We start from the raw sequence: 15,556 nt of genomic DNA, 5'->3' as shown, positions 1-15,556 counted from the left end.
TCCCGCTGCTCAGCCACTTTACCCCTGATTGTATGCATATAACTACCACAATCACTGATTGTAAAATACTGTATATTTTATTATATTAACACTTTCTAATATTGCTACTATGCAAGTAACCCTTTGGCTGTACTGTTTACACCTTCTGTAGAGACCCATCCACTTAGCAAGATGTAAGCGGCATCTAATATCAAAAATATTTTACAATCTGGACACTACATGGAATTTTTCCTTATTGTAGGCTACGACTTTTAGTCGTAATCTTTACTACACTAGTCACTGTTTAGCACATGACCTCATGTGAATCCTTAAAGAGATGGGTGGGGCTGGTTTAAGAGGTTGTGAACAATGCTGAACAGGTGTAGACAAAGGAGAGCTCTCCAGTAGTAGTACCAAAACATTCAGAGGCCATTTTCTCAATTTTAGTTAGTTACAAGTTCAACTTTCAAAGCAGAATTACTTTCCCATTGTTCTTCAGAAATGCAGTGTATGATTCTGTACCATTTTGTAGCGCTGTGTCTCTGCTTTTATCCAATGACAAAAAAAATAAAAAATATAATTTTGCTACTTAAGACAGAATCAAGGTGGTCAGTCACATTTTGTTACGTTACAACCCTATTCTAAAATGGATTAAATAAAATCCTCGGCAATCTACACACAATACCCCATAATGACAAAGCAAAAACAGGTTTGAAAATGTATCAAAAACATACCTTATTTACATAAGTATTCAGACCCTTCACTATGACACTTGAATTTGAGCTCAGGTGCATCCTGGTTCCATTGATCATCCTTTAGATGTTTCTAGAAGTGGATTGGAGTCCACCTGGGGTAAAATCAATTTAATTTTATTTGGAAAGGCACACAAAAAGATACCACAGTAGACTGTGCATGTCAAGAGGAAAAACCAAGCCATGTCGAAGGAATTGTCCGTAGAGCTCCGAGACAGGATTGTGTCGAGGCACAGATTGAAAGTCCCCAAGAACACAGTGGCCTCCATCATTCTTAAATGGAAGAAGCTTGGAACCAACACTCTTCCTAGAGCTGGCCACCCGGCCAAACTGAGCAATCAGGGGAGATGACCAAGAATCTGATGGTCACTGACAGAGCTCCAGAGTTCCTCTGGTGATGGGAGAACCTTCCAGAAGGACAACCATCTCTGCAGCACTCCACCAATCAGGCCTTTATGGTAGAGTGGCCAGACAGAAGCCACTCCTCAGTAAAAACGGCAATTAAAGCACTCTGACCATGAGATACAAGATTCTCTGGTCTGATGAAACCAAAATGTAACTATTTCGCCTGAACGCCAAGCGTCACATCTGGAGGAAACCTGGCACCATCCCTACGGTGAAGCATGGTGGTGGCAGCATCATGCTGTTGGGATGTTTTTCAGTGGCAGGGACTGGGAGACTAGTCAGGATCAAGGAAAAGATGAACAGAGCAATAGCAGATGTGGCGGTAATTAATGCCAATGCAGTGTTCAATGTAGAATTGTTAATCAATTTAGAAAATTCCAAGGAATGGGCATAAACTAAATTGAATGTATGTATATCGAAAAGAGATTTGTTTGAAACCCTCAACTTGCCAAATTAAGCCCAGTTTCAAATTCACTGAGAATAACTGTTTGAGACGCGAGATGTGAATCACGTCGCACTATTCTATTATTACATGGTTTTATAAAGAGCCCAGGAAACAAGTGTCTTGTATGCCAAATTAATAAAACAAGCGCCACTCTGCTGAGGTTACTACCTTTTTGAAGATTGTGTGCCACGACATACCCAGTTGGTATTACGGTTTCAATCATTCAAAACTCGAACAGTCAAAAGGTCAAATGCCTATCCCGATCAGACAAGAAATCTAGAGATGAGATGACTTGGAATGAAATAATGAAGTCATGAAACAAATGTAATATAGACAACTGACATTTTTGTAAAGTAATGCGAATTAATTATGGTTAATAAGTGATAAGCGGTCACTACCATCATGGGACTATTAATTGTTTTATTCTGTGTAACATTATTCAGCCCACATAAGAGCGCATTTAACTTTAATTTATCTTTAAAACCAAAGTGTTATAAAATATAGAACAGAAGCCGAACCGATCTCAAAAAGCACTAACAGTAAAACTAAAGCAGAGGAAATGGCCATGTGTTTAACGTTGCCCATTTATTACAGCCATTAAGTATTCTCTACAGTGTGGCTGCTTGGGGTGGAAAGTTCTGGTGAAAGAACAGGCAGACTGTAGCCTGAGGTGTGTAGCAGCCTGGCAGGCTCCCTCTGAGGACCATTAACTGTAGTGGAGCTCAGATGTCTGTGATAGGACAGATGCCCAGCACCCAGTCAGTCATACATCTCTGCAATTTTGTCAAATTGCCCAGGGTATTGGTGGTAAACTCAGATTGGTTCATTAAAGAAAGACACCATTACTGTATTTCTGTTCAGAATTATGGTCAACCATCATTATATAGTTGCCTCTGGGTCTGATAGGTTCATAAAAACATGCTTTAAAATATAATAGCATTGGGTTGAAGCAGAAGACCTTTAGTGCAGTACCTTGATTCATACAGTATTATATTTATAATTTAACCAGGCAAGTGAGTTAATAACAAATTCTTATTTACAATGACGGCCTACACCGACCAAACCCAGACGACGCAGGGCCGATTGTGTGCCGCCCTATGGGACTCCCAATCACCGCCGGTTGTGATACAGCCTGGAATCGAAGCACTGAGATGCAGTGCCTTAGACCGCTGCGCCACTCGGGAGTACTGTAACTAGGTTACTTTAGTTTGCTGAGAGTGAAAGCGATCACGATGTTATAGTATCCCCTTATTTTCTGCTCGAGCGTAATTCAATTAAATCTGAACTCACTGTGTAGCCTAACCACTGAGCTGGAAAAACCCCATCTCCAAGCCAAGCCAGACAGACACCTCTTCATAGTTTTGACACTATTTTTTCCTCTTCCTCCCACAACCAACCACTATCACGTTGTACAGGAGTCAGCTGTAAGCCACACTCAAGCCAATAAAAACCATCAGCTCAAGGCCCTGTGGGTGACTGTTTTTCACATACAAATGTCAGGAATGAGAAGAGGATACAGGCCTTTGTACAGTCACCATGTTGGACTGAGGAGAATTCACCCCTGGGACACAGCTAAGCCGAGAGAGGCATCATCCATGTGCCAAGAGAGCATTCTAATAGGTCAACACCTCCCTATGGACATTCATTAGATTCACCTAGGGGTCATGATAGGGGCTGTACTAAATGTTTGATGCATTATAATAATTGATTATGCTTATGTTGTATTAATAGAAGGAGAGGGGTTATAAGACCCCGCCCTCCTTACATTTATAGGGTCCTAGACTACAGATTAACAATATATATTCATTATAGAGGTTTAGTATTGTTCCACAGTTGTTTTCTGCCTCTTATGAAGAAACTGTCTGAGAAATGTGTGACTGTGAAGACAGAACTCTGCAGGGGAGTGTAAGAGATAAGTCAGACATTCCACTATAAATCAACTTGGACATTGAGTGCTAAGCTTTTAGCTATATAAAACAAGAGTTTTAGTGTTGAGTAGGCATAGTGTTGGTCTCAGGAGTAGAAGATAATGACGTAGGCTGTGACATCAATAGGGCTGGACTTCGGGTTTAATAAAATAACTTGGGACCTTTTAAAATATTGCAGAACTTACTCAGAAACATGCGCTATGTTCCTGTTGTCACATCTGTCTGCAATTGCATTAAAGGTTTTTTAATGATGTAATTAAAGATAGTCAATGCTAATTTCACCAATGATTGACAAGGAACAAGGAAACAACAGTATCAAAGGCTTTTAATATTATGGACCAATGATTCTAATTTCCTAAATTATATTTCATAGAATCATTCCTCATATTGGATTAATAAGCATGACTAGTCAACCACCCAAAACCATCCAGTGTAACCCTAGTCCTCCTCACAGGCTGGGGGAGAAACAAGGTTAGATAAAGTTATTGCTAAGTCCCCATTAAAATGAGAGAGCTTCAAGCCCTGAGATCTGATTAAGTGTAAGAGGGTACCAAAATGTCTGACAAGAGGCTCCAGCCAAATCTAAAATGATTAGCCTTCCCTGTGGCTCAGTTGGTAGAGCATGGTGTGTGCAACGCCAGGGTTGTGGGTTCAAATCCCACAGGGGCCAGTACACAAAAAAAAAGTATGAAATGTATGCATTCACTACTGTAAGTCTTATCCAGAATAAGAGCGTCTGCTAAATGACTAAAATGTAATTAGGATACACACTTCTGGCATAAAATGTGCCTACTGACATGCTCTTCTGCTTACTGATTTGGTCCAACCGTATTACTGGGGAGTCGTGACTATCTTAAGTACCAGAGAGATACTTGAAAAGCAGGTGGAGTGTGGCTAGATGCAGGCAGGTAGTCTACTCTCCCTCCTCCCCTTTAGCCTGCTGTAGTTGTTAAAAAAAGAAAAGTAAATAACTGAAACAGTATTCACAGACCAAAGCATGTGGGTGTCTGTACTGTGACCACCTCACCTATGACTCCTTTACAGGGGAAGTCAGTTGCAGTCATTCAAAAAAGTGTTTTTAGGGAGAAATGGATGTGTGGAGAGGGTGAGGATGTAACAGCAGCTGTAAGTTCAAATCAAATGTTATTTGTCACATACACATGGTTAGCAGATGTTAATGCGAGTGTAGCGAAATGCTTGTGCTTCTAGTTCCGACCATGCAGTAATATCTAACAAGTAATCTAACAATTTCAAAACAACCAGAGAGTCACCCAGCTACTGTCTCCCAGGCAGCCCAGCCGCCACAGTCAGTCGGGGAGAGAGGAAGGGCAGCCACCCTGGGGATCCAGCCTCTGTAGCCTGGCCTCCAGGGGCTAATTATGAAGCTGGGCCATCTGCTCCTTTGAAATGGAGCCCTGTGATCTTGGCTGTAAGGTGAGTGTTAATGATTACACACAGGAGACTAAACCTCAGCTCACAGCACAGGGGTAATGTGAACTAAGTTAGTTGCTTCTGTTCTCACCAGCCTGGTAGATGACTGGACACTGACTTGAGCCTCCCTGTAGCAACATCATCCATTAAGACTACATGGGTTATTGGGTTTGAAGGGCTTTTCAGCAATACGCCAATCGCACTATAGTAGCTCAGCACCAGCAAACACATTCACTGACCTCTCGGAAAAGAACCATAGCATTGGGTTTTCTATAATCTATGTTAAATTACATTGCACAATTCAGGCACATGCATAACCATAAATAACTGCGATGGTCTCATTTATTCATGATAAAAACAGGACATCATGTAAGTTTAGGAAACTACAGGGCTGTACTTCAGACTATATTTAATGGGGTTAAGGTACATTTGGGAGCTACTGGCTTTCACAACTGAACAGCACCCGCCCCCATTAGAGTAGCTCTTGATTGCTCTCTGGTCACTCCATGTAAAACCGATTGAGCCCCAGTGTGTTCTCCAATAGGCTAATAGCCAATTAACTAGAAAATCTCTAATGCAGCTCACAAATAAATGTCTGAGTGGCTTACTGCTCTGCTGATCCTGACAGAGGCACAGCGATTTCCCCCTGATAAACCTTCTAGCCTTTACTGCTACTATAGTACAAGCTACCACTCCCTAAAGCCATCATCATCATCCAGGTACTGCAGAGTTTGTACTTTTCCTTGTTCCCACTTTGTTCTGAACCAACTTGCCTAGTTAAAAGGTTATACACACACCAAAAAGTTGTTGGCATTTACGCATGTCCCCATTACCAGTTAAACATAATCAAAACCTATTTCTTTCACTGTTTCGTTAATTTGTTCAGTCGTTTCATTCTCAACCAGGATTTCTATGGAACGCCGTTTGAGTCTACGTGTCGAAAAAGAAACGTGTCAAATAACACACTGTTTCAGGAGCTATAGTTAGCTAGCTATATAGCTAGGTGTCATCTAAAATAACCCTAATTTATAAGAGTTCTTATTTGATTAATGGTGGTCAGACCCATCCATGTGAAGCTAGCCACATTAAGGATTACCCACAATAGTGGACGCCGTTAGCCTTCAAAATAAAGTATGACATAATTCTACTATTTGTATTCATTTGCAATACTGTCAATGACACTTAGAAATTCCACTTGTGCCTAATCCTTATTGTGGCTAGATTCAAAATGTTTATTTATCTAGGCAGATCAGTTAAAAACCAATTCTTATTTACAATGACCACCTGCGCCTTGTCAGCGCAGAGGGTCGATCTAGCAACCTTTCAGTTACTGGCCCAACGCTCTAACCACTAGGCTACCTGCCACCCCACATAACCAGGTGCGGTCGAGCCTCACTAGCCAGATGAAGCTAGCTGCTTATAACGTTAGCTTTGGCCAACAGGGTTAAGTTGCTGACTAGCTATTTATTTCATGAACTGAAGTTCAATTTCAATACACGAACAACAATACTTACAAGGATTCCCAAATCATTGCTAAGAATAATGATAATGACTGCAGGTTGTACTGGTCATTGTTTTCAGGCTGGTTGTATTGGTGCTAGCTAGGTATCAAGCTAAAGCTAGCTACCCCAGAAGTTGCAGTCAAACAAATAATGCTTTATTACCAACGCAGTACTGTAAACACATCGTTCGTGGTCGGTGTTTGCAGACTTTTCTGTACAGCTTTGACAGTGCTACTATCTTTGACACACAAAGACAAACGGTTTTCTATAGTATATGTCATGAAGCTAATAGCAGTGACGCCATTACTGTGCAACTCCGGTAATGCAACATCTGAAAAATAGCGCACCTAGTAGTGTGTACCAATCCTCAACAAGTCGGTGAAAGCCAACATCACCCACGACAGAGAATGGTTGGTTGTCAAGGGCAATGAATTCCATCATCTTGGCTTTAACGGATTTTGCCTTTGAGTGGTCTCGCTGAAACTTTGTTACTCTTTCAAATGACTGCTCAATCCACACAGCAGACATTGTGGGCGAGTTTAGGACTGTGTTGCACTTAACCTGTTGGGGCTAGGGGGCAGTATTGAGAATTTTGAAAAAAATATGTGCCCATTTTTAACTGCCTCCTACACCAACTCAGAAGCTAGGATATGCATATTATTACCAGATTTGGATAGAAAACACTCTGGATTTTCTAAAACTGTTTGAATGGTGTCTGTAAGTATAACAAAACTCATATGGCAGGCAAAAACCTGAGAAAAAAATAACAATTTTGTGGCTGTACTATTTTTTTTTGTCATTGTTATTAGATACCACAGTGAGAAAGGATTAATTTCGCAACTCCTACTGCTTCCACTAGATGTCAACGATCTTTATAAAGTTGTTTGAAGCGTCTATGATGAACAGAGACCGGATGACAAGGAAGAGAAGTTGACCTCCCTGGGATGTCGTCACTTCATTATTGGCTGCACCTGCGTAATCATGTGATGCGATACATTTTTCAAAGACGTTTTTCAAGACACAGGAGAGGTCGGGTTGAAACATTACTAATGTTTCACGTTAAAAATGGCTCTAAAGATTGATGCTAAACAACGTTTGACATGTTTGAACGAACGTAAATAGATTATTTTTTTTACTTTTCGCCGTGACTCCCCCCCCCGCGCTACTTTTTAGTAGCCTACCGAAGCGCTAACAACTTGGAGTTATTGGGACATCAATTATGAACTTTGTTGAAAGAAACCACATTTGCAGTGGACCTGGGATGCCTGGAATTGCCAATGGATGAAGATAATCAAAGGTAAGGGAATATTGACAATAGTAATTTTGATATTACATGGTTACAAGATGGTGCTAACCTCTATAGCCTAGCCTATTGTTCTTAGCACAGCACCCGGTTTATTGCAAATTGTGATTTCCCAGTAAAGTTATTTTGAAATCTGGCATTGCAGTAGCATTTACGAAATGTTAAACTATGAATACTTGAATGACAATATTATAATTTACCAATGTTATCGAATAGTAATTTTGTGATTTGTAACGTTGTTCACCGGAAGCATTTGAGAGAAGAAAAAAAATCTGATTTTCACCGCTTCGGTAAAATGCTGTTTTTGGATATAAATATGAACTTGATGGAACAAAAAATGCATGTATTGTGTAACATAATGTCTTAGGAGTGTCATCTGAGGAAGATTGTCAAAGGTTGGTGCATAATTCTAGCTGGTTATCCGCTTATGGTGACGCCTGTCTTTGAATTGACAAAACATTACACACAGCTATTTTCAATGTACTCTCCTAACATAACCTAACTTTATGCTTTCGCCGTAAAGCCTCTTTGAAATCGGACAATGTGGTTGGATTTAGGAGATGTTTATCTTTCAAATTGTGAGAAATAGTTGATTGTTTGAGAAATTGAAATTATTAGATTCTTGCAGTTTTGAATTTCCCGCCATGGTCTCTTGACAATGAATCCCTATACCGGGATAAGATCCCCAACAGGTTTTAAGAGTGCAAACTTTTACATGGAGTCATATAGGTATGCACGGCAGCTTTGACATCGGATACCGATGTTAACATTTGTAGCTAATATCGGCCGATTCCAATATGTTCACCGATATATAGTGCAACCCTACCCCTTTCCTTGAGTAGCCACCTCTCCTCAGCACACACAAAATACAATATGGATTCCCCTAATGACTTTAAACAGCAGAACTTAGACAAGTTTAGCAGTCTGGTGTTCACTTATCCTGAGATCAGTCTGCCGAGTGTGTACATGTCAACAACTAGCAGACTTTTGAGGCGCCTTCACTTGAAAGACTTTAAATTACAAAATACAGTCAGCATTTGGGGAAATATAGTACACATCTTATGGAAAGTGCTCCATGAATATGTTCAAAGGATTTACACAGTGCATGTACTTCTCACTGGAATTCTTACAAATATGTATTTTTATTTTTTACAAAACAATATGCCTATTGCTTACCCAGTTCTGGAGACCACTCCTTGTTCATGTCAAGGCTGCTAGGCAGGTAGATGTTTCCAGGTGCTTACGAACGCAGTGGGAATTAGTGAGTAAGGCACTGTGGTTATACTGTTCCAGCTATCAGACGTGGGGTCATAACAGTCTAGAGTCTTGCAGCGCTGCGTCCCAAAGTAGCCCCCCACCACGTACAGTTTGTTTCCAGAGGCCACCGCATGGCAGCTCATTCTTTTAGAAGTCATGTCCCCAACACGAGACCACTGGTTGGTCTCACAGTCAAAGCGGTAGGCGGAGGCGGCGGTGAACTCAGTGTCTCCGCCCATTATGAAGATCTGGCTGCCCAGAACAGCAGCGGCTGTGTATCTCCACGGTTGCGGACATTCTGCTGCGATGGCCCAGCGGTTCTCTAGAGGGTCGTAGCACTGCACCTTGGAGGCCTTGTCTCTGTGTATGGTGGTGCCACCAAACACAAACAGCTTTAGCTTGGCGCTGACCACTGCTGCATTGCTAACACCATCTCTGAGTGGCGCCATCATGGTCCATTTGTTGGTGAGTGGGTCATACCGCTCTACTTGTTTGAGGGAGACTGAGGGGGAGGCAGGGAAGATGCCTGCTATGGCAGTGTGGCCACCCACCACATACAGCCAGTTCTCCAGTTCAGCCGAACCATGGCCGAACCGTGCTATCAACATGGGTGCTCCTTTAGACCACTCCTCGTGGACCGTGTCATAGATCCAAACATCCTTGGACACCCCGTTCTCAGAACCCCTCCCCCCAGTCACGTAGACCTTACAGCCAATTGCACAGGCACTGAACTCTTTCCTGGGACTTGGCAAGTCCGACTTGGGGATGATCTCCTTGGCTTTGTGGTCCACCTGGTAGATCTTATCACACATGAAGGTCTGTCCTCCCAGGATGAGCAGCGTGTGGCCTGCCTTGCGGGGCCGGGCACAGGGGCTGGTGACCACCCCATCGTTTTGCAGGATCTTCTTCTTGCACTGCATGGCCTCCTCGACTATCTGCCGGCTCCTCTTATCTGACATCACCAGCTCCTCGCAGGCCACTGCCTCGATCAGACACTCAGAGGGCAGCAGGGCCAGGCGGATGCCACCCAGCAGCTCAGGGAGGTAGTCTCTGCGGCCGTCCAGGTCGTAGCGCACCCAGCGCATCACAGCGTTGAACACGATATGCTCGTCCTCGATCTCCAGCTCATCGCTGAGGATCAGGTCCAGCAGCTTGTCTTTGTTGAGGCCGTAGAAGTCCTCTGTGTCCCGCAACGCCTCAAAGTGCACCAGGCACATCCTCCAGGAGAGTTCATATAGCTGTTTGCACTGGTGGGCATCAGAGAGTAGCATCATACCCAGGCAGTTGGACAAGTGCAGGTTCTTCTCCAGGAACTCCGCAGCAGCATCTCTGATGTCATGGAACTGCAGCATGTCTCCCGCCTCCAGCAACGACTCTGCGTTCTCCTCGTTGATGATGACACGTGACGAGTAGGCAAAGTCCAGCAGCAGCTCCAACACCTCTGGATGTACACTGTCTCTGAAGTTCACCTCGTTGTCCAGGGTCTCACGGAGCCCGCCGCTGAACATCGCCTCAAAGTAGCGGCTGCATGCGGCTAGTACCGCCCGATGGCAGGGGAAGGAGCGGTCCCCCGCCCACAGCGTCACGTCAGTGAACATGCACTGCTTGCGGAGGGTGTTGAGGTGGGTGAGCACGCTGTCTGGATGTGAAGGCTTATGGAACAGAGAGATGTTCATGGAGCCCGTGCTGGTCCGGGACTTACGGTTTTCGTGGACGCTGACTGACATGGTTTCAGAGACCTCCAGGGAGTCGCTTGTCCTAATTCCTCCAACTACGGAAAAATAAAAACAGAAAATGAGATACGAAACAAACTGGTGGATGTTTTTACCAACATACAATTTACTTCTAAAGTTGATCTCAATGGGGATTTATTGTTAAATCAAACTTAACAGATTCTACTCATTGGCCCAAAGTTGAGGGCAGACTAAAAAAATTCAAATGATATTTTATTACTTATCCAACTGATCATAGACAACCAAATGGGGTAAATGTATTAAACTACTAGGCAACATCTAGATCATGTGATAATGTGCTGCTTATTTGAATGCTATTCCTACATTGGAGTAAGGCCTATTACAACACCTCTAAGCCTAATTGCAGAAAATGGATCATCCTAAAGTGCATATGCCTATTTAATCAAACAAGTTAGCCTAACCAAAATCATAGGCCTTTAAATCAATCCAATTAGTGCATAAAAAAAAATCTTCATCAAAGTTACTCATTTAAATGAGCAGTGCTTAGTAGGTACAACATCATGATATTTATCACGAGATGTCTGAAATTATTCAGCAGTCTCAGCATTTTTTTATTAATAGAGCTCACACACTGCAGAGAAGGCCCACAGAGTAATGTGGGCAGAATTTGATCCTCAGCTATATGGCACATTCAAGCCACTTAACAAATCTCCTGAGTAAAGCATAGCCTAATTGTTAAGAGTTTGTAGAAAAGCCTTTCAAAAATAAAAAAAAAATCAACCTTCCTTCAAAGTAACCAAATCCTATTTATTAAATTGTAGTAGATACAGTTCCTAGCCTATGTAATGTCTTATCGATGGCCTACATGCATATTAAGTCATTAAGCAAAATCCCTGGCACGTTTCATAGCATATCAGCAAATCTACAGTTGAGCCGGTTTATTAATTATGGTCAGTCAACACAGGGCATCCCTTTAAGACGGTCTCTCCCACTTGCCATCAAAGTCCACAAAGCACTATAACAGCAATTCATATAAACCTCTTCAGAGCTTTCAAACCATTATTATACCACAGAGCATTTGATTAGTGAAGTCATTCCAATCTGAGACAAGCAGACATTGCACTGAATATTCATTAGAATGCTTTTCTTTTCATCCTGTAGCCTAACAGAGGGGAACTATTGTGGGGTGCAAAATGCTGCTCAATCACTATTAGTACTTCTACTGCATAGCAACACTCATAACCCAAAAGGATCAAGTCTTCTTTTAACTACATGGCATGGAAACAGACAACTAAGAGAGAGTATATAAAAGCCGTGTTTCAGCAACTTCATTTTATAGTAGCAGCTCAAGTGTGTGTGCTGACATGCAGTTTGGGGTCCAAAGCAGACAGGGGTTTGGGTTCAGTTGTGGCAGGTTAGGTTGGAGGGCACAGGCAGGCATACACACATCAGCAGGGCGTTTAAAATGTCAATGTCGGGTTGACAGGGAACAATGCAGCGGGTCAGTCACAAAAAAGATGGGGCACACAGCAAACCATGAAATTGAGTAAATGCAAAGCGGTGCGATTGTCCTGTACCAATTACACCAGCAAATACTGCTGATCCAGGCACAGACTGAAGAGGATTGGGGAGGGGTCAGCACCAGATCCCCCAAAAATGTCCCTCTAGAGGCCGGGCTGATAGAAATTAGGGCTGGGTGATATTTCATGGAGTCAACAAAGTGTTTTAAGTCAGGAAAAATGCTATGCACAGCTTGTACATTACTTAAGCCGGGGAACCACAAAATGGCCAAATGAGTTCTGGTGGTGGTTTATGTTATTCAAATAAAATAAAAGTTTATTGGTCAGGCACACAGTTTTGAAGATGTTATCGCAGGTGCAGCAAAACGCTTGGGTTTCTAGCTCATATAGTGCAGTAATATAGCAATACAATAAACAAAACTAAAACTTTAAAAATATAAAATAAGACATATCCGAATGAGCAATATCAGAGTCCGGAATATAAATATGTGAATGGTGTGTGTGTGTGTAGACAGTATATGAATAGAAAAGGTGTGTACAGCAGTAGTCATATAGGATGAGCAATGACTAGAATACAGTAAATAACATACTGTTTTACCCACTTTATTTAACATTTAAGTGAGCAGTGTTGACTATGTACATAGGACAGCAGTCTAAGGTGCAGGGTAGAGTACCGGGTGCTAGCCAGTTAGTGACAGTGTAAGGTTCAAGCCAAGGTACTGAACGGAGGCCAGCTAATGATGACTGTTCAGCAGTCCGATGGCCTGGAGATAGAACCTGTTAATCAGCTATTACTGCCAATAATAACAGCCAGTCATGCCCAGCGTGATCAGGACGATGCTGAATCATTCTCTGTGAGACTAAATACCAAAACTTCCAGGACATTCACACATGAATGGGACCTCTTAATTAGACTGCCAATAGGCAACTCGGAAACAAAGGTCCCTATTCCCCCCCCCATCTTGTTTCTTTCCTCCGTAAACATCTCAGCCCTTCCAGGATCTTTTCACATAGAGTTTGTATTCCAGTGCTACTCCTCTATATCAGACACAGGAAGGAAGGAGGAGAACCGAGGGGGGGGCTTTTTCAGGAGTCTGAAGCAGGGAACTTCTCTGCATTTGTGATGCAGAATGGATCACCAGCTGGTTTGCAGTCCTAATAACCAAGAGCTTCTATGAATCCGTAGGGACTCTACATGGCCCATTGGGAAATGGCTGGTGTCTGTGCAACTGAGGGCATGTGGGTTCAAACCCCTTTGACAAGCCAGTGAGTGAGTCTAATGAAAAAGTGTTTGAAAGAACAGCTCCAGGGAGTCAGGGACATTCAAGCCAGGAGCTTTCAAAGATGAGAATTCTTCTTTTAGTAGAATAGTTAATCCTTCATGGCTGAGAAGAAAATGGTTTTGGAGGCCACTTTGCCATCCTGTTCCAGATGGACCAGAGAGAAAAGCCAAAGAGAGTTACATTTTGGACTGAATCTGCCATCTAAAGTGGGATGAATTTATTAATGCGTCTGGTCTGGTGTGACTTGGAAAAGGAAGATTTTAATTGTAAAAGTTGGCATTGTAAATTAACCCATTTTCCACAACTAAGTCTAATAAAGCTCTTTAGTTTTAATGCAGCACTAACTATCATTGTTTGAGTCACCAAGGTTCCAGTTTGCTCCTAGCCTATTATGCTATAGCCCTGGAACTATGCATTTTTGCTTCCAACGTCTCAGTAGGGTGCCAAATAACATACATTTCTTTTTTCAACTTATTTATGAATGGAAATCAACCCTGTTTAGTGTGTTATGATTATTATTAAACAGAGACATCAAAATACACCCCTATGTGCCAGCCAGCAAGATGTAACTACGCTGATAAATCATATTGAAACCCTGGGTGGTGGGCTGCTGGCCACAAATAACTGAAATAATGATCACGTTAACGAAGTATCACCTAGGCTACAACAGCTGTTGAGTGAATCAATATTATTTTTTTTAACTCCTATAAAAGTACAAAAAGTTGAATTCAATACATCCAAAGGTGGTGTGGTTAGACAGCTTCGATTGAACACAAGTCACATGTGGCATCATGTCATGACATCAAAGCTGGCATTCCAATAAATGTTGCACTGTAGGCTAACTAATGAAGTCCGATTATGACGATTGCGAAATGAATTGAAACGCTCACATAGGTTAGCTTGCCTTAAGACTGCTGACAGCCATATCCCCCAAAAATATCTTCAGAATGATCTGGTCAGGCCTTGCACGTTAGCGCTAGCTAATTATGGATGGTTTCGCCAAAGGACTAGCTAACCAGTTAGCTAACTAGGTAGCTCGTTAACGTTACATGAGTTAGTTTTTTTCCTATTTCTAGAGTACCACAAATAGGTATCAAAGAAATCTGTTTAACCCTATGTTCTGTCAAGCTAACTAGCTAGTTACATCTATGCAAATAAGTTTAACAGCTAATTTACCTAGCCAGCCAACTAACTAGCATACAAACTTTAGCTGAAGTAACGACGTCCACCGAGCTACCCCTTCTGTCAAGACTTCAGATGCCAAGCTAGCAAACATTATCCAGATAAACATTTGCAAAGTAGCCTAATAACACTTGACTGTATACTCACATACATATGATTGTTAAACGGGAATCCAAGAAGTGTATTGGGTTCTGGTTGATTGATTAAACCATGATTTTACTCTGAGTAGTTGAGGTCCTTTCAAGCCACTTTGTCTGCAACTAGGTTCGGTCTGAGGTGGGAAATCAGAAAAAAGGCATATCCAGTGGTGTATTACTTGCAAGTGATTGGTGTCTCTTTACCCAATTCCGGCAGCCTATTTTATGCAAATCAGCACAACAACCAATAAAAGTAGATCTTTGGGTGCGATTTTGACAACTAATAGACCAATCGGATTAAACGACAGAGTGGTATCCGCCCTCTTCCTCTTGGTGGTAACAGCAAAACAATACATGCCCACTGACAATTAATGAATTACAGTACAGAGACCATTTGTAAGGGAAAGTGGATATCTAGTCAGTTGCACAATGAATGTGTCTAGGTCATTTAACCCAATCCTTCTCACCTCAACCTCTTTCAATTTTTTCTGTCTTAAATTATTGTTTTCCTCAAGTCTTCCCACAAAGATTAGGGCACTCCCTCTCTCCCTAGCAATGATATTACTCTAAAGACAAGTCTTGTAAAATATTCCAGATAAATTCAACAATGAAAATGAACATGAAGTTCAACCATGTTATTACTCTGGTAGGTATTTTCATTCGGTTCATGTTTTGCAATACATTGACTTTAAAAAAAAACTTGGTGTGGCTTCATGTCTATAATTTTGCCTTTGTCTA

At 42.0% G+C, this 15,556-nt stretch overlaps 1 protein-coding gene across 6 annotated transcripts in view; it reads right to left on the bottom strand.

The window, feature by feature from the left end:
- Positions 1–15,007, bottom strand: part of LOC106573625 (kelch-like protein 25) — a 56,168-nt gene extending 41,161 nt beyond the window's left edge. For 5 of the 6 annotated variants that reach the window (XR_001321390.2, XR_001321389.2, XR_001321387.2 and 2 more), the window contains exons 1-2: positions 14,829–15,007; positions 8,922–10,773 (exon numbers count right to left, since the gene is read on the bottom strand). Coding sequence is in view for 2 of the 6 variants with exons in the window: in XM_014148849.2 (XP_014004324.1) it covers positions 8,960–10,729 (1,770 nt within the window). In the remaining 4 variants the exon portion in view is untranslated. The remainder of the gene's footprint in view (positions 1–8,921; positions 10,774–14,828) is intronic. The other variant, XR_001321388.2, reaches the window with a different exon arrangement.
- Positions 15,008–15,556: the final 549 nt, after the last annotated feature.

The sequence above is a fragment of the Salmo salar genome, chromosome ssa16 (assembly GCF_905237065.1).
Source record: "Salmo salar chromosome ssa16, Ssal_v3.1, whole genome shotgun sequence".
Lineage (NCBI taxonomy): Eukaryota > Metazoa > Chordata > Actinopteri > Salmoniformes > Salmonidae > Salmo > Salmo salar.
The sequence above is the reverse complement of the archived record's forward strand: the minus strand, read 5'-3'. Positions and strand labels throughout refer to the sequence as shown.